This window comes from Colletotrichum costaricense (assembly GCF_030867565.1).
Source record: "Colletotrichum costaricense strain IMI 309622 chromosome Unknown Scaffold_3.1, whole genome shotgun sequence".
Lineage (NCBI taxonomy): Eukaryota > Fungi > Ascomycota > Sordariomycetes > Glomerellales > Glomerellaceae > Colletotrichum > Colletotrichum costaricense.
The window spans coordinates 1,552,766-1,570,738 of NW_026848232.1; the positions used below are offsets into that span (position 1 = coordinate 1,552,766).

General features: G+C 54.5%; 6 protein-coding genes across 6 annotated transcripts; 3 read left to right on the forward strand and 3 right to left on the reverse strand.

Annotated features, from left to right (window-relative positions):
- Nucleotides 1-931: 931 nt before the first annotated feature.
- Nucleotides 932-2,749, reverse strand: CCOS01_03325 (BTB/POZ domain-containing protein; the record flags this gene model as incomplete). The annotated part of the gene is made up of 3 exons (XM_060451511.1): nucleotides 932-2,097; nucleotides 2,154-2,363; nucleotides 2,515-2,749. The coding sequence occupies 3 exons, from the start codon at nucleotides 2,747-2,749 to the stop codon at nucleotides 932-934; spliced, it is 1,611 nt and encodes a 536-aa protein (XP_060317776.1).
- A 1,799-nt stretch (nucleotides 2,750-4,548) lies between these two features.
- On the forward strand, nucleotides 4,549-4,905 carry CCOS01_03326 (uncharacterized protein; the record flags this gene model as incomplete). The annotated part of the gene is made up of 1 exon (XM_060451512.1): nucleotides 4,549-4,905. The coding sequence occupies one exon, from the start codon at nucleotides 4,549-4,551 to the stop codon at nucleotides 4,903-4,905; it is 357 nt and encodes a 118-aa protein (XP_060317777.1).
- A 1,304-nt stretch (nucleotides 4,906-6,209) lies between these two features.
- Nucleotides 6,210-7,074, forward strand: CCOS01_03327 (uncharacterized protein; the record flags this gene model as incomplete). Its single annotated transcript, XM_060451513.1, has 2 exons — nucleotides 6,210-6,311; nucleotides 6,571-7,074. Coding segments are annotated over 2 exons (606 nt in total), but the record flags the coding sequence as incomplete, so codon positions are not given.
- A 387-nt stretch (nucleotides 7,075-7,461) lies between these two features.
- CCOS01_03328 (uncharacterized protein) lies at nucleotides 7,462-7,695 on the reverse strand (the record flags this gene model as incomplete). The annotated part of the gene is made up of 1 exon (XM_060451514.1): nucleotides 7,462-7,695. A coding segment is annotated over one exon (234 nt), but the record flags the coding sequence as incomplete, so codon positions are not given.
- A 4,522-nt stretch (nucleotides 7,696-12,217) lies between these two features.
- CCOS01_03329 (fungal specific transcription factor) lies at nucleotides 12,218-14,887 on the forward strand (the record flags this gene model as incomplete). The annotated part of the gene is made up of 3 exons (XM_060451515.1): nucleotides 12,218-12,997; nucleotides 13,057-14,757; nucleotides 14,822-14,887. 3 exons carry the CDS (start codon nucleotides 12,218-12,220, stop codon nucleotides 14,885-14,887), a joined length of 2,547 nt encoding a protein of 848 aa, XP_060317780.1.
- A 660-nt stretch (nucleotides 14,888-15,547) lies between these two features.
- CCOS01_03330 (uncharacterized protein) lies at nucleotides 15,548-16,249 on the reverse strand (the record flags this gene model as incomplete). The annotated part of the gene is made up of 1 exon (XM_060451516.1): nucleotides 15,548-16,249. One exon carries the CDS (start codon nucleotides 16,247-16,249, stop codon nucleotides 15,548-15,550), a length of 702 nt encoding a protein of 233 aa, XP_060317781.1.
- Between the last annotated feature and the right edge of the window lie 1,724 nt (nucleotides 16,250-17,973).

Sequence of the window (17,973 nt, forward strand, 5' to 3'; positions counted from 1 at the left end):
GGTGATTTAGTGTTTGAGACTATGTTTTTTGCGGGTAGTTTGGGTGAACAAGTGGTGAGATGCGAGGATGCTCAGAGTAGAGATTTTTGCGGGTTCGAATTGGGATCATCACAAGGTTTTTTGCTTTGTTTATATTTGAAGAGGCTCTGCTTGGAATGATATTTGATAGTTCGCAATAACTCAGCGTGGAGTTTGGATGAACAGTGACGAGACAAGAATGCATTTCCGAGAGCGAGGATATCGGCGCGTTCGAAACCCGGTATCGTAGAGAATTTTGTTTTGTCGAAAAATTTGAAGAGCTCTATTTTGAAAATGGTGTTTTGATGTCTTCACGACTTTGCAGTAGGTGCTGTTGGTTCATTGTTCGATTACTTTTCTTCTTTTGCGCGGGGATATAAGGCAAGAGGTCTAATGAGGCTTCGAAAAACCATGTCACGGAGCAGAGATCCTTTCCTACATACCGATGGAGCAGGTGTTTGAACCAAGACGATATTCAAAATTTCTCTCTAGCTAGACTTTTGCAGCAAGTACGGGAGTGATGCAGTCTTTGAACCCCCCCCCCCCCTCTAACCCCCTTTCTCTCTTGAAATGTCTCTCGCCTCGAAAATACTCCCCCTACTTTTTTCGACGGTGTTGATAGTTGGTGATGGTATAGGTAGCATAAAGTATAGCAAAGAGATATCAAAAAAAAAGTCGTAACGTCATGCAAGAAGGTAGTATAGTATATCCACTTCCCATCGCTTTTCCGCCCGCCCCCCCTGGGAACACAAAAAAAACAAGGATCCCAAACAACTCCCCAAACATCATTGGATATCCCAACTTTGCGACCTATATCGAACGATTGTGAAAAATTTCAACACCGGAAGGCGGGGGAGGAAAGCGGTTCGAACCCATATTGGTGGTGTCCGTCTAAAGCAGGCAGCCCCCCCTATCATCCGTTTAGGAACCCCCTGGTTGCATTCCTTGCATTCTCCGAGCTATATGCGTCGAGCTTGACGGCGACGAGCACGCACTCGACGGAGCTCTTTCCGCCGCGCGAACCCTGAATCTTGAGCCTCCATTGGCCCGTCCGAACTACCCACTCCTCGGCCGCGAGCGCCGCCTGGCCCTGGCCTGCGGCCGTCGCGAAGCCGTGGGAGTCGACCCGTCTCCGCTTGCGCGAGTTGGGCTGGAACGCTGTCGTTGCTGTGGGTGATTCGGCTGTGCTCGAGGCCGCGGACACGGGGTTGTTGTTGTTGGCGGTGGTAGGCTGTAGGTCTTCAAAGTCTAGGGTGTGTGGTCTGCCGTCGAGGGTGATGGAGGTGTCGCTGTCGATGGACACGCGCACGAGGTCCTCGCTGAGCGGGGTGTGTCCCGGTGTCGGGGGCTGGCTGCCGGCGCCGCCCGAGGCCATGAGGAGGCCTAGGGGTTGCGTCGTCGGCGGGAGGTTGAGCTTGGTGGCCACGACTTCGAAGAGGCGCGCCACGCGGGCGCGGGTGTCTTTGAAGAACTCGGCGCGGACGGAGCCGGAGCTGTGGTGGAAGTGGAGGCGGGTGCTCTCGCCGCCGATTTCGAGGACCAGCTCCGCCGCGCGGTCGTCAACGTAGGGGCGGGCGTAGTTTACCCAGCCGGAGAGGTGGTCAGCGGGGGAAGCCGAGACGTCTGCGGCGACGCTGATGCCGCTTTTTAGTATGTCTTCGAGGCGTAGGAGGATTTCCTCGCGCCGGCGGCTCTGGTTATGGCTGATGTGGTGGGGGATGAGTTTTTGCTCCAGGCCTTTGAAATTGAAGTAGCGGCAGTCTCGTAGTAGCTCGGCGCGGTGCGACTCGTTACGGATCGTTACGGGGTATCCACGTAGCAGGTGTAGGATCTCGGCAAAGGTATCGGCAGAGCGGTTCGGGACGGACGGCGGTAGGATGGAGGGCGGGCGGAGGAGGCCTTCGCGGTCAAGGCCGGGGAACAGGTCTTCGGGGTTCGAGAAGAAGACTGCGAAGCCGAGGGAGAAGAAGTTTGGCGAATTGCCTGGGTCGGTGAAGATATCGCGGGGGATCTGAAACTCGCGGTGGCCGATGGAGATGAATATTGACTCCTCATAGAGCTGTGATATCAACTTGGGCACTGCCAGAGCTGTGTTAGTCGTAAACGCCGAGGACTTGAATCAAGCAAGCACGCACAGCTATAGAATTGGGCGTCGGCAAAAAGCCGCACAAAGTGCGTGCCGTCTCGGGGTTTAACATGATAGCCTTGGAGGTGGAGGGAGATGTCGGCAAAGGTCTGGGGATCGCGGTCGATGTACAAGGTGCGGATGGCATTGGAGAGATCCTCGCCGGTTTCTTGTGCCTTTTTGACCTGGCAGTAAAAGTACTGAGAGAAGTACGACGGCGCTGAAGACAGAGACGGAGGGTCAGCATGGTGTTTTGTCTTGGGCGCCTGGCGCGGATCGCGGTGGATCGCGGCGCAACGCCGGACGGCGAGTTCGCATTACACAAAGACGGGACTGAGAGAAGTGGGCATGGCAGGGATTCAGGAACGTACCATCGGATGAAATGGATGCGCCGGAGAGCTTAAACAGCTCATTGCCTATCTGTATGGGAAAGACGCGCTCGTGAGGGAGGAAATGAGGAATCTTGGCGACCTGAGCCTCATCGTGAGGTGGCGCTGGGCTCTTTGATGGGTGTTGGGATCTCGCGCTGGTGTTGTTGGCAATGGACATGTCGGCGGCAGCTGATCGACGCTGAGGTTGAGAATCGGATTGCGCTTGTTGAACCATGGCGCCGCCGTGTTGTCTGATCGTATCCAAGATTCGCGACTCGGACGGCAACTCGGCTCGATGTGCCGAGATGGAGAGGTTGTGTGAATGCAGGTGGCGTGAATTGCAGAGTTGGAATTGGTTTACTTAGAAGCAAAGCTTGCGAAGAGCCTTGTCTCCTTGCGCCGCGGTGTCAAAGCACGAACCATGGGCATTGACATCAGATGGCAACGATAACGACGATGAAGATGATGATGACGACGACAGCGGCGACGACGACGACAACATGACCCAAAGTACGTTTGACTAGAGCACTTGATGATTGCGCGCGAATGAGCGAGCAAACGAGGGGCTGGGAGCTTGAAGACGAGGGGCCTTGGATTGGTGGTGAGGTGGTTGTTCCGCGAAACGGAAGTCTACGCGAAAGTAACCCTCCCCTAGAAGGAGAAAAGTAAGGTATGGATACAGCTCTACGATTTGTCCATTACCGCTCGAGAGACCGGGGGGAGGCCTGTAGATTGTAGTTCAAACGGCGCGAGGCCGGGGTTCGAGCAGACGACGAGCTTAAGGTCTTGAGATAAGGTAACGTCGGAAGGGACGGAGACTGGAAGAGATAGTGTGTATTGTCTTTCCAAGGTAAGGTAAGGTAGGGATGAGTCTAATCTTGTTGTGTATGCGAGCGGCACAGTAAGCGCAGAACTGCTAAAGGTGTTGGATCCGTACGGCTACCTTACTACCCCGTTATGGAGGATGAATTGACGCGGAACGGTCAGGTTCCATCTGGGAGGGGGCTGGAAGCCTGGAACTTGGAGGTGCAGGCAGAAACTTGGGGGGTAGAATGGAAGGGACCGGGAATGTCAAAATGCCCTGGTACCAACTGGCCAAAATTCGTCGGCGGGAATACTTTCCCATCATGTCGTTCGTTGCCTGGAATTAACCGACGGAGGTTGGGTGTCTGATCTGTGTGGAAGCTTACCTTATTCCCGGCGCTTGTCCAATCAGACTGTAGGTCGTACCACTGAGACACTTGAGTGCGGTGGCTTCAAGTGCGCTAAAACCGGCTCGATGCTCTGTCAGCGCCAGACGTTCGGGGCTCCCGCGGCGCTAACCTCACTGTAGACACCTCAAAGTGCTAAGCGAGAACGCCAGTCTCACTTGGGATCTAGGCGAGCTGCTCCTTGCTTTCCCGGTGGAAGGTGCTTGTTTTCTTTCTTTCCCATCTCAGTTCTGTGCCTCTGCAGCAAGTGCGCACTGCGGCTTGCAACTGCCTGCCTTGTGCGACGGAATTGTCTCCGGCCGGCCCCTGCCCGAGGTGAATGAGGTGGACCACTTTCCAAATGGAAGGTCCAAGTCGTTCTGTACCTTCCCACAGCATCGGCAGAGAGGCTCCCCGAATTCCAATGGCTTCCCTCAATTTCCTCCATGTCCGTACTATTCGTACGAATAATTACTCCGCAAGGAACCTTACCTTAGTTACGGAGACAACACTTTGCCCACTCGGAAATGACACTGAATCCCCTTCATCGAGATCCACACGTCATTGCCATCGTTCCACTCTCTTGCGGCTTTCTATGTCAAACGTACTGGACCTAGCATCACCAAAAGCAATTATACAAGACACTCGCCTCGACTCGACCTACTCCGTACCACTACAATTGCGGCTTGCCTGTCTCGACTGGCGACCTCGCCAAGATGCCCTCCGCTGCAAGGGACCCCTTCAAGTTCCAGAACAATTCTCCAGATTACCCTGCCAATCAGCTCAATGAGCACTCGAGCTCCTGCAGACTGTCAATTACTTCCCTAGTTTGTCAACCTGATACATGCAGCCTCAACGGGCGTCGGTAGCAAGCACCCAGCACGCTGCCCACCAGCCTGCTTTGCTGCCCTTCATTGTGTCCAGCCCACAGAGTACAGATACGCATACGCATACACAGTACTCGGAATTCGAGCCTCGAGACTCGAGAGACGTCGTCAGCTGCAAGCCCAAGCATGCTGGTCCGAGTATCAGCTTCGCGGCTTCGCCGTTGCTTCTTACAATGCTACCGTCACTTCTGCCTCCGAATCCTCGTCCGATGTCTTCGAGATCCCGCTCCCACCAACCACATCGCATCTGCTCTTACTTCAGACATGACCTACAGACATCCAAGCCAGGTCTTCCTCGATTTCGGCAAGCCTGAGCCGAGGCTGACAACCTCGCCACATCGTGAAGCTTTGCGTCAAAAAGGCCAGCACCGCGGGAACCAAACCTTCTGTCACCAAACTCGACTGATGATCTGCTGTCCCGTCCGGGGGTCTGTTGGTCGATCGTCATTCGGCGAGCTCTAACTCACCTTACCTCACCACAGTATGGAGTACCTACATCGTATTTCTCGGTCTTCCAATCCCGAACTCTTCTCTTCCGTTGTGTCTGTTGTTGCGCCGCAACACGCAATGCCTTCCTCTCGCCCGCTCAAACCGTTCGCTCGTCCCTTCGCACAGTTTGACATGGGGAACTGACTGAAAGGTACGTACCACATTTGTTGCACCGACACGAAGCTGTTCGCGGCAATTGTCGTATGAGGGATGCTTTATTCCGTTCTTTGACGTTGACGGAACCTACTGCACGCCCATCCATGATCTCAGATGCTCTATTCCGGCTTTCACTTCGCCTCGTTCCGCTGCCAACACATACATACGGAGTACGACCTGCATAATAGCTGCAGCAGCTCCAATAAAGCCTGTTCGGCCGAGTTGCGGGTCGAATCCTCTGCTCACTCACACTGGCAGTCTGGCACTGCTTAGACGCCCGCAAAGTCAGGGCCGCGCTGCGATCGCTCCAAAGCTTGCCCATTGGCCCAGAGCCGGATCCTGGAATTACATCCCCTCCCCAACGCGTTTCGAACTAGCACTGCACAAATACAATATACGAACCCGATGCCGGAACCGAACTTGCGGCACACCCAAGGTTCGAGATTTGACGGTCCATTCGTCGACTTGCAACACCGTTTGTTGGATTCGTCGGCTGTCTCGGTGCGCGCCAGTGCACCACGCCCTCCCGAGTCCCTCCTAGGACTCTAGGAGAGTTGCTCGGAGCCGACTTGCGAGCTTCCCACCACAACGGACCGCATCTGGACCCCACTAACACTGAATCTGAGGGGGCTTTCGTGGGGACTTACTTTATTACGACCCGATATGTCGTGCTGGCCAGTTTCAAGGCCTTGCTGTTTTCGAGGTATTACCTCGTGCAGCACAAGGATGCCCCTTCGTCAACGGCACACGTCCCTTGAAGCCGGCTGGCCAACTGGTGGTGCTGGAGAGATAACACTGAACGAGGTCTGGCCAAGATCTTGGAAGCCGTGTTCCTTGTCCCGCTTTGCAGGAAAAAGCAGCTCTGGCCGATCCGGCAGCGACAAAATTGTCTCAGGCTCTCAGCAGCGCGGTCGAGACTCCTATTTCCTACTAATCACTAATCCGCAACTTTGGCATCTATTGGTGGCCATTGGTGCCACCGAAATCAGACGCGCTTTGGAAGGCTCGGAGAAATATCGATTGCCAGAGACCAGATCGGGCCCTTTACACAATCCCACGATCTGTCTTAACAAAGGTCAGCTAATGTACGGAGCCGACCTACCTTATTTTTCCTCGGGAACAGCCAGACGGTCACGGAACCCCGTCCGTCCACAGAATCAACCAAATAGGTACCCATCCCACCGGCGGACAATAGCCGCTGAAACGAAATGAATCGTCTTGGTGCTCTAGGCGGTGCCGGATAGTCGGACTAGAAGCTCGCAGTGGCCAGCGCTCTCTAGAGACAGAAACAGTTGAGGCCGAAATTAGCATACTGACTTTGCCTGCATGCACAGCCTTTATCGCGGGGCAAATCTGGAGCCCGAAGAAGCGCGAGAATTCGTCGCAAAAGCTCTCGGCGGATAAAAGGGAAGAATGGATGTGGACCTTGGATTGATCGTCGCAGAGTATGGGACGAGAGATGGAACATGCCGTCCAAACCGTATTATAGCCTCTTGCAACCATGCGCTCCCTGGAACCTGCGATGGACACCCTGCGACCTACCTCTCTCGGAGGCTCAGGGGCTTGTCACGCGTGGGATGCGGCTATTGTTCTTCCCGTCTTTACCAAGTATCAATCAACCAACAAGACCGGCTTGTCATATGGTACACGCTCACGCTCCGGTGAGTTATGTCGAAAGTGAAGGGAAGGGATCGATCAAACTTTCCCATCCACCCCACCTGGGCAGCAACTGGATCCGAACGATGAATCTGTCTGGAACAAGGACGTCTCTCTACGGGCACGCCCTAGGGGTGAGACAGCCTGCCGAAGAAGATGATTGGGGGCCAGGGCAAGATTAGAGATCGACGAATGAAGCAAAGGAATATGGATGAAGGGAGGCTTGGCTTGGCTGGTTGTTGGAAGGGCAGAAAGCCAGAAAGCCATGAAGCCCAGCGCTAGGCGAGAGCAAGAAGTACGTAGGACGACCCGGCACAAGGCCTGAGCCTGAGGCGCTCGCAAGATATCCAGGGAAGGGTTTAGTGACTGAACGTGCGATGCAGCAAGGCGACAACTAGCTCGCCCGTTGCTCACATTGAGTTGCTTAGGTGAGGATCATGTCACAGTCCGAGATGCGTTGGCACCAAGGTTGGACCTGTCAATGGTCTGTGAGAGAGACTTTGCCTACTCTCAGACGGGGTGGGAAAGTGGACGTATCCGTACTTTATTTCCTCTCAGGCCCGGCGCCGTCACACGTAACGGGAATGCGGTGGGCGAGGAGGAGACTTCGGACCACACTCCGCGCCCAAAGTGATCAGCGCGACCACCACCACCACGAGACGTATGACGCCCATGACATCTAACCGTCCGGAATCACAAGACATGCTTGAAGGATCCGGACAGACTAGGCAGGCTCCGAGATTTGGACAGGCACTGGCAACGATCGGATAACAGATGCCGCGAAGCGCATGCTGTATGAGTACAGATTGCCGTATCGCGCATTTCGCGGCGCGCGCGCACGCGGTAGGCGCGGATTCTTACTTTACCACAACGACACCAAAACCAAAAACATCATTCGCCTCAACCGCTACTGCGGCGCCCCAAGCACAATCGCGCAAGCGGTACGGATAGTTCCCGGCCGGACGGTTCAGCCGAGGAATTGTTGGTTTTCAGCCGGACGTCGTTGTGATGAGCATCCCTCGTCGAGATTAGGAGGTAGTTGAAGCTCGAAGGCTGAAGCTCCTCTCAGGGGTTACCGATCATCAGTGACGGCTTCTCGCTGCTTATTCGTGTACATACTCTTACTCCGTACGGACACACCAGGACGGCAATCATTTCGTATTAACGGACGTCAACGATTTATGTCGCATGCCCCTCGGCCCCATTATGCTCCTGCAATAGATCAAGGTGGTCAACACGAAGTTTTTCCAGGCCCTGGAAATGAAGATACTCTAGGCGTGGCTTTCACTGGCTGCGCATCTCCCGACCTTGACAGGCTCCTGCTCAATTACCTCGAATCGGCTTCCACAACTGGCCTTACAGATGGGGTACCTTACCACCTTACCTCATGTTTGTTGGGGAAATCTTTGACAGGCACTATGCAACTGGCCCACCGCAAGCCATGCCATATCCACTCCTTCCACTTCATCTTGGCCTTCCATCCTCCAACCCTGGAAGACGATTTGCAGTCTTGCGATGGCTCGGCCGGCTTTCTGCACAATCACATTCGGACGGCGGGGACAGCTCGTGCTAGAGGAAGCTTGAGTGGATCAAACGGGCCAGGGGAATTCCAGGCTTAGGTCCAGTCGAGGCCGCTTAGTGACACCCGCTGAGCCCCAGAAACTGTGGGTTGTCTCTGAGTTTCTGGAGACAAGTCCGCTATAGACATGCCGTGTATTTTTGGAAGTGTCTCTGGCCGGGAACGCTTGAAGCCGTTCGTTCCTCCAAGCCAAGCAATGAAGGCAGGGCAGGGTCAGCTACCTGGCCCTCACGTCTCCTTTACACTTCACGTTGGGGATTTGGGGTGCCTCGAGTTTGGACTATTGCCTTTGGATGCCTATCCGCCACAAGATAATAACGTGTATCTGTGCGTGACTAGCTTGCTTGGTGCTTCATCATGACCGGCCATCCTGGCCGCGGGTGGTGGTGTGCTGCTGACGGATCTATGTAGGTACTAGGTATTCGCACAGCTGCCCAAGCAAGCTACCGACGGCACTTACTGTGTATTGTCGTCCATCTTATTAGGTTGTTGACTACTTGTGGGAAGTATTCGGGATCTTGGACAAGGTTCACGTAGCTCCGTCACTGGTTCCCTCATCGCACATTAACTCTACAAGGCCAACAGCACGACATACACACATGCCTAGACACATAGACTAGACACACAACACACACACACACACACACACACATACGTTATCCAGGGCACGGAGACTGTTAGACAGTTGGGCTCTTCCGCCTGCCCGCCCGCCCTTCCTTGCGCTCACGCAAGCACTCACTAGAATTACACGCCCGAAGGCAGCAAACGTCAAGACATCAAGATTCCCGACGCAAAAGCAATGGACAAATTTTCCGGACTCCACCTCAGCGCTAGTTCGTAAGCGAGGACGGTCGAAGTCCCGTTCGGCTCAGGCTTCGAAGGAAACGGACAAGAAACAGAGCCTTTCTCCATTATCCATGCCGATCAGGGCACAGGCGATGGCAACCTTGCAGGTCGTTGCATGTCTGCATTGCACGCTAGAACCAGAGACACCCGCTTACGCCAGGGTTGCTAAGAAGCGTATCCTCAACAACGTACCGTGCCCGTTGACCCGTTCGTTCCCTGTTCAGAGCAGCCAACTCTGTCTCTCGACTCGACCAAGAAGAACAAGAGGCGACGGGATCTTATGGAGCTGCCCGTCTACCGCCCATTTTTACTGTATGACTATGCAGCAACAATTTCCAGGCTTCCTCATGCCCAGCTACAGATTTTCAGCAATGTGGCAAGGGTACCCGGCACGCCGATCCATCGTCCAGCTTCGTTCTAGGCCCAGCGATGCCCCTCAGCCCGGCGACATGTCTCTAGCGGCCTGGCGCATGGCCGGGGTTTTTGACCAGTGGCAGTCTGCTGCTAGTGCTCCGTCTCAGCTGCCGTTTTTCTGCTCTCGAATGTCTTTTTTTCTGCCCAGAGTCTCGATGACCGCTGCATCGGCGTCCCACTTACTGGGGAGTCGGGACGGTGGTACCTTTCCGTGCCTCTCTCAAAGACTCGATCCTCCATCTATCGGTAGGCAATTACACTACCTACCGGTATGTCTGATCCTGAGCTTCAGGCTGCTCGTCCATGTCTGTCTGTGCCTTGACTCTTGAGGCAGGGGCTCGGGACGCCTGCTTTACACTGCGTGGCGACCAGACTGCGCCCAACACACTCCGTCCATAGTCTCTAAAGGCGCTTGCGATTGGAGAGACAGACCGGCGGCTCTTGGGTGTATCTCTCGGCTATCGAACGCCCTCTGTTCATCGGCATCCCACCGCGGTTTCTCTTTGTTAATCTCGCCTTGTTTGGGCCGTTTATCGGACAGCATCTCAGCTACGGATACGCCTACGAGGCGGCGAAGAGGTACCTACTTACAGTAAAGACGACGGCTTGGAGGTTGGAGAGACTTTGAAGTCTCGACTAGAAGAAAGGGCTTAGGGCCTAGAGCATGGCTGTGTCTCTCTCTCTGTCTCCCAGTCTCCCCCACCACAGCTGCAGCAACAGCAGCAGCCAGCTACTCCATCCGTCACGGAACGGATACAAGCAAGTCTTCTTCACCTTAGCCCACCCCCCCCCCCCTTCTTCGATACCAGCACCCTACACGAATACCGGGTTACCTGCGTTCGCCGTACTTCTATGCCTCTCAACCTGAGGAGAATCGCATGCCGGCGTATCCTCACCCTACCCTACCTGGACCCGACCTCCCACCTCCAATCTCTCCAATTGAATGGCCTGGAACGACGGCCGTGGAAGGGGGGTGGATCACCAAATCATCACTAAACACACCACCACGACCGTCTTTCGACTGGCCTACCTTACTCAACCTTCCAAACTTCCCGTCCCGTCCACCACGAACCAGCCCAGACCAGGCCAGGCCTGACAAGGGCACTGTGTCCCTGCACGTTCGACACTTTTTTCTCTCTTCGGGGATCCTGTACATCTCACACCTCGACCTTGACCTCGATTTTGACACGCTCAACTCACCTCAACCCCCCGGCATCTGTCCTCGACTGTACTTCTCTTTGAGGAGAACGAGAAGCGGCAGCAGCAGCAGTAAGAGAACCAACATATCGTTGCTCCCAGGTACCCATCCTCTGGGAGGGGCAGGCAAAGTAAATCGTCAACAATCAGCCCCGTCTCGAGCTTCTCCCGGGATTCGACGGTCAGGAACGACAGAGCAGTTCCTTCAGACAGAGAGGGCCACGGCGCCAGTCTCACGGTTCACCTCCAAGGTTGCCGGGCTAGAAGAAGATACCTTGCCAAAGCAAGCAAACCCTTCCTCACCTTATTACCTTCTCCGTGCCGTCTTCACTCTCCGTCCCTACATTACTCTATACCTTGCCTTGCCTTGCCTTGCCTTGCCTTGCCTTGCCTTACCTTGCCTCGGACGAGGCACTGGACCATACGGCACCCGTACCGCTCTGCACCACACACCCCCAACGCCCCGGGGAAGCTTGGATCATTCATTCATTGCAACTACCAAATTTGGTCTCTTTTTTCCCAATCCCATCTAACCCCCTTCTCCTCTCTTTCCCTTCCATTCTCATTCACGAACTCCCATCTTCTTCTTCTTCTTCTTGGAGCTTCATCTTCTTCCATTGGCGACGGATCCAGGGCCGCTTCTTGAGTAACATCGGCTACGACCTGCCCGGCAGACGGCTACCCCATCTTTGTTGGACACGGCAGAGCAAACAGCTGTTACTGCCCACGCTGCTACTCAGACCAGATCTCTATCTCCAACAACAAGATCGACGTTGCTGCAGCTTCTGCCTCTACTCCCGTCGCTCGTTTTCGCTTTGCGCCTACGCCGCACCCCCCCTCCGACCATCACCCTCACCCGCATTCACAGCATGTATGGCCGGCGAATGACTCGACACCAGTCAGATTCAAGATCCAGCGTCGCGAACCAGAACAGAGGCATCACTAGCCGTGCCTGGGAACGTGAATGAGAACAACGTTGATCAGCGCATTGATCTACAGATACAGCTGTATTTGTTGTTCTTCCCACTACCAGAAATCGCCCGCTACGTGGGCGCGTCAAAGTCTGCACGCAGCGAAAGACACCCTCGAGCTTCGGACCACGAGGCCAGGCACTGCCGTTATTGTTGCTGCCGCCGCTTAGCTGTGGTGTGCCGCCAAGTGTGCTTGCCTGTGCTACGTTGTGCTGTGTTTCCTCGCTTCGTTACTCACCGTCTCTCCCGCTCCCGCTGGTAATTGTTGTCGGTGCCGAACGGGGGGGGTTTCTAGAAATTTTGCATCTTACGGCACAAATGGCCGCCGCAACCACCTCTGCCCCGGAAATGGGCATAGTCACAACAACACTGCATCCCAACACGAACCTTGCTGCTGTTGCTCCCATGGGCTCGATACCTAACAACGCCCCAACTCCCTACGAAACATCACCAACTCTACCATCTCCCCATACTCTCTCTACCGGCGCGCCGGGACCCACGCCTGCACCTACGGGAACCCCTGTACCACCACCTGCTGCCGGCGGAGCATCAACCCCGGCGGCGGCGGCAGCAGCGGCAGCGGCAGCAGCAGCGGCGGCGGCATCGGCATCACGCAGTGTCAAGAGGCCGCGGCCCGTCAAGTCGTGCACCGAATGTCGCAAGCGCAAGTTGAGATGTGACCGCAACTTGCCATGCTCGCAATGCCAGAAGTCACATCGCAACTGCAAGTATGCCGCCGAACACGACTCGTCAATGCTCTCAGATGGCTCGGACGCCGAGATGGGCGAGGTGCAGCGTCCGCCAAAACGGAACTGCCTGCCCACAACCGCGACATCAGGTCCACATACGGCTGAGTCGTCTTTTGTGCCCTTGCGCAACGGGGAATCAACTGGTCACACTGCTCTGGAGGAACTCACTTCACGATTGGACCGCTTGGAGAAACAATTCATGATTAGGAGCCCTGCAGGCACGGAATTCAGCGGAACTGGTCAGCGTTTGCCGCTATCGCCGGAAACAATTCGTGGGCTGACGGTGAAGAGAGGCGCCCTACGGACTCGATTTTTTGGCCAGAACAGTGTGCGCGTTTTGTTGAACTTGGTAACTGTTCCCGAACCCCTTTCACTCCGAGACTCTTACCCCTAACCCTACTCTTCCAGTTTGACGAGGCCAAAGACTTCATGGCAAACCAGTCCAAGATTGAGGGTATCCGGGAGACCATGTACGGTCTGCAGATACTACACAAGAGGATCCAAGAGGAGTACCGAAAGTCATTGTCCCCGATATCCGTCTTTGCCGATTCGGTTATTCCAGTCCAGAAGCGCATGCAGGATATTCTTCCCAAGAAATCGATATGTGACAGGCTACTGGCTTCTTACATCGACACGTCCGAGACTATTTACCGAATGATTCATGTTCCGACTTTCAAAGAACAACACGAGTTGTTCTGGGAAGGGAAACTACAGGGGGACACATTTCTTCCTCAGCTTCTGACTGTGCTGTCTATTGGCTCGAGATTCGAGACCAAGTCAAAGGGACTCGGTCATGAGCGCGTGGAGGGAGTCCATATCCCCACAGCGTGCGCACTGGTCAGGTCCTGGCTCGATGGTTTGAAGGGCAAACAGCTGGTTGATTTGACAACGTTGCAGACCGAGATTCTCCTCGTCCACGCTCAGAGGATGACCACGCCGAGGCCACAGGATTCGTGGGCGCAATTAGGTTATATCGTACGCATGGCCATGACTATGGGCATGCACCGAGACCCATCGGAATTCGAACCTCGGGTGCCGGTGTTCTTTGGTGAGCTACGGCGGAGGCTGTGGTTCACAATACTGGACATGGATCTGCACCTCTCGCTGGCATGTAACCTGTCCTGCCTCGTGCGCGATGGAGACTTCACCTGCCGACCTCCCCGAAACCTTGACGATAGCGATTTGTTCTTCGACATGAAGGAGCTCCCGCCGAGCAAGCCCATCGACCAACTTACCGACAACCAGATGCAAGTATACGCTGCTATGACGTTGGGAGCTCGGATGCAGGTTGCGCACCTGATCAACCGCGTGGATTCGATCCGGGACTACAGCGAGATTATCGAAGTTGGGACGAAGCTCGACCGGTTCTTGGAGGATATCAATTACCTGTTCCCGCGCCAAGGTATACTAAACGAAGTCGAAAAGAGCAAGCAGTGGAGGTCGAGGGTCATCCTCGACATGCACGTCCGACGGCCTCTGCTGGCTCTGTACCGCCCATTCGCGCTCGGTTTGCCGGATGCTCCATCCCAAATATCGAGGGCTTATTTGCGGTCTTCAATGGTTATTATGCGATACCTCGACGAACTCGACCCGCTCCTCAGTCACTTCCAGGATGTCAGCGACATGTATCACATGGTACTGAAGAAGGACATTTTGCAGGCAGCCTTTAGCGTGTGCTTCTACATCAAGGCAGCGACCGAATCCCACATCAACGGGAATACATTTGGAATAGCATCTACCGTGGCCATGTCCCCGGATCCGATGGATGATGGGGTCACCTTCAGCACCGAAACATTTGCGCTCTGGTCACCATCTCGCTTGATCAAGACGGTCGAGAAGACGCTCAACCTACTTGTTCGCAATGTTGGTGGCAACGACGTCAAGGATATCGTCGCGCTCGCCGTGGTTCTGGCCTCGGTGCAGTCCACGAACCAAGAGCAGAAGCTGCAAGATATTCGACGCAGCCTTCAAGGCGTGCTCGACGCCTGTCAGACGGCTACGAATACTAGCCCCGAGAAGATGTCCTTGCCCAACCCGGCCGACCCGATGGATCCCTACATGCAGACGAGGCCTCCGTTCATGTTTCATGCAAATGCGTCGGCGGCTGCGGTAAGTGACTACGGCGGCTGGGTGCTGTGGGACGGATGGGACTGGGCTGATGCGTGGTCGGCAGACTCCGGATGATTACGCGGACTGGGACTTGGACTACTGGAACCCGATGATACCAGGCCCCTCCTAACATATTCTGATGCGGGGTTGAGGATAGGGATAGGATGTGATCGAGGGAGACCGGAACACCCCAAAATTCGCCCATGCCACGAACACCTTGTGGCTTGGAGTTGTTTTGCTGGGATTCTGCGTTGACAAATACACGACAAATACCGCGGCAGCGGTACGAAACTCCCCCTTTGCGGGGACATCATGGCGATCCAAGAGGACCCGTCGACCCTTGTCCTTGCTAGACATGTACGACCAATCACATGTCAACCGACGACAACAACAAGAACAACTGGACTGCGGGCGAGGATGAGCAGGTCATAATTCAGCAGTTTTTACTCACTTGCAGCACTTCTCTGAGTAAGAAAGGGATGCGATGCTAGACGATGATTATGCAGACATTCTAGCAGGGGAACCAAAGAGATGCGAAAAAGCCCACTGGGCAAGGGAGAGCACACGAGGAGAAACTCTGTAAATACATTACACCAAAGATACCAATAAGCAGCGGAGGAAAAACCCAAAAAGAAGGGCATAGTTGGCATTGCACAGCATGCTTATTACTACTACTACTACTACTACTACTACTCCGTACTACTTCAAGTATCAAGGAGCCTTCCCTTGTCTGACATGAACTCTAAATCCACCCGATGGCTTCTATCGCTCATATTGACTCAACTTGATCTTAGTTTGTGATTACAGGAGCACTGCGATTCCAATCATCCTTTTCGACCGCGTCCACCATGAACCCGGCCACGCTCCGTCTCGTGATCTTGGGCATCCAGCACACCCCGCTACCCTCGTCATCGTACACCTTGACGGGAAGGCTCTCGCCCTCGGTCAGCATGGGCGGTCTGACCAAGACCCAATCCACGTCTTTGGCCGCCGCGTCGTCGTTGCCCCTGAACAGCGCGTCCACGGCGTTGTGGTCGTCGAGGGTGTGCTTCATGTTGGTGTGGTTGAACAGGGCGCGGAGCGGGAAGATGAGGCTCTTGGAGCTCGCGCCGGCGCCTTGCATGCTGTTTATGACGAGTTTGGGGTTGCGAGGCAGGTTCAGGGTCTTGACGGCTTGTAGGGTGTTGGAGACGGAGTCGTGGAGGAGGGCGGGGGGCGTGTTTGGGTCGAGGGCTGAGAAGGGGGAGTCTGTTAGGCGGCGGGGGTTGAGGGTGATAATTATTGCGTCTGGTGGTGTTGGCGTTTGCATTGCGGATAGGAGGTTTTGGAGGGAGAGAGGGGAGCCTTTTGTGAGGGTGAGGTTTTTGTGAGAGGGGAGGGAGGTTGTGGTGGGATCGCGGACGAGGGCTGTGATTGTGTGGTTTCGGGAGAGGGCTTCGGATAGGACGAGGGCGCCGTTGCGGCCTGTTGCGCCGATGAGGAGGATGTGCATTTTTGGAGAGTGGTGAAGAGCGGTTTGGGTCTTGGTTAGTTTGATTCGGTTGTGGTATTGTAAGTTATGAGGTAGACTGGAGTAGCTTTGAAGCTTAAGAGATGTGATGATGGTGATGGTGATATTGATTATGATGATTGTGGTGGTGATGAGCTAGACACATCTTCATCGCGACTTGCACTTGTGCTTTATATATTTCTCTAGACACTACATTCGTTACTAGTCACTGGCTGTCTGCTATTGAGACCAGACATCATTGTGAATCACCCTTCTCATCCCGGCCGAGATTGACTGCTTCACTGAGGGCTAGAAAGGCTTCTTTCTCAGCGGTGTTATTCTCCGTAAGATCTATCGGCCGAGAAGGATTCAAGCCCGAAAGGAATGGGCAGGCTTTGCGCCAGCCACATTCGGCGCAGTGAGATTGATTGCGTGTCTGCTGACCAAACATGCTCAGAATAATCCACGGAGCCGAAAGTAGTGAGGCGGTTCAAAGTAGTTGTAAGAGCAACTCGGCCGGGTGTTTGGTGGTCGCATTGGTCTCTGGACCGAGAGAACCACGACGGACGGAGGAAATTGGGGCCCGACGCTAAGGTGGTGCTTATGCTTACCTTGCCGTACGCAGCGCATGGTCACTCTAGATTTATGGGAGACGGATTGTGTTGATTGGCCTTTTCGCATTCACCTCGCTGTTGTTGACGCTCGGGATTTAGAGGAGGTAATATGCCCTCGAGATCATTTTGAATATGGAAGGCTGGATTTTCTTTGCGGTCCTTGGTTTTGATGATTTACAAACACGGCCCCACATCCACCTACCCACCCCCCTCTTACGCCAAAGCCATCATGGTCCTTGAAGCCTAAGTCATTTTCCTAATTGTTTGAGAGCAGGACATCACAGAATATCGGGTTTGGCGCCCGTAAATTTGCAAATGTTCTCCCGAGCGTTTAAAATGTTTAACGCCTATGGGATGCAGATGCGATAGGAGCTTGGCAAGCATCTTTCTTTTTCGGTGAGCTGTGCTGTGTATGAGGTACAGTGTAAGAGACGGTCGGACGTGGGATGCCAAATCGGGGCCACTCGGCCGAGTTGGGGACGTGTGGGATGAGGGGATCTGAATTCTAGGTTTTTCCCTTTGCAAGGGGGGTCAGGTTGACGGGTTATGACGAGAGATGGCCAGTGGAAAGTGTGTGTTTGGTGGTGATGCTTGGACGGTGTGAAAGGAGAAGAAAGAATATGAGACGGTTTGCTCACAGTGTTTGGTCCATGGACGAGTACATGCTTACCCTCAGGGAAGGTTTTCTCGGCTCCGCCGAGAGGTTCGAAGGTGAGATGGAACGATTCAGAGTTTCCCCCTGTGCCCCCCTTTTGGATTGCTGTGTGTGTGTGTGTGAAGTTAGGGGAGCTCGGGGTTCACGTTGACGCCTTTTCTCCGGCTGGGGGTGGTCTGGAGGGATTTGGGAGTATGAATCTTGTTCCCCATAGGTGTGTATGTATACAACTTTACGGGATAGGATGATTCAGGGCAGGCAAGTCGATCCTATTTCTTTCGGTGTAGTTACATAGCGAGAATAGTGCTTACTCGGGGGTGGGGTGGACATGAGTAGGTCGATAATCCCCTCTCTCTGACAAACCGAAGCTTTGTGTGATTAGTGATTTTGGGGCCGCAGGGTGAACGGTGAGATGGAGGGAGAGCAGCGATTCGGCGGCTCGGGTTTGGTGACGGACG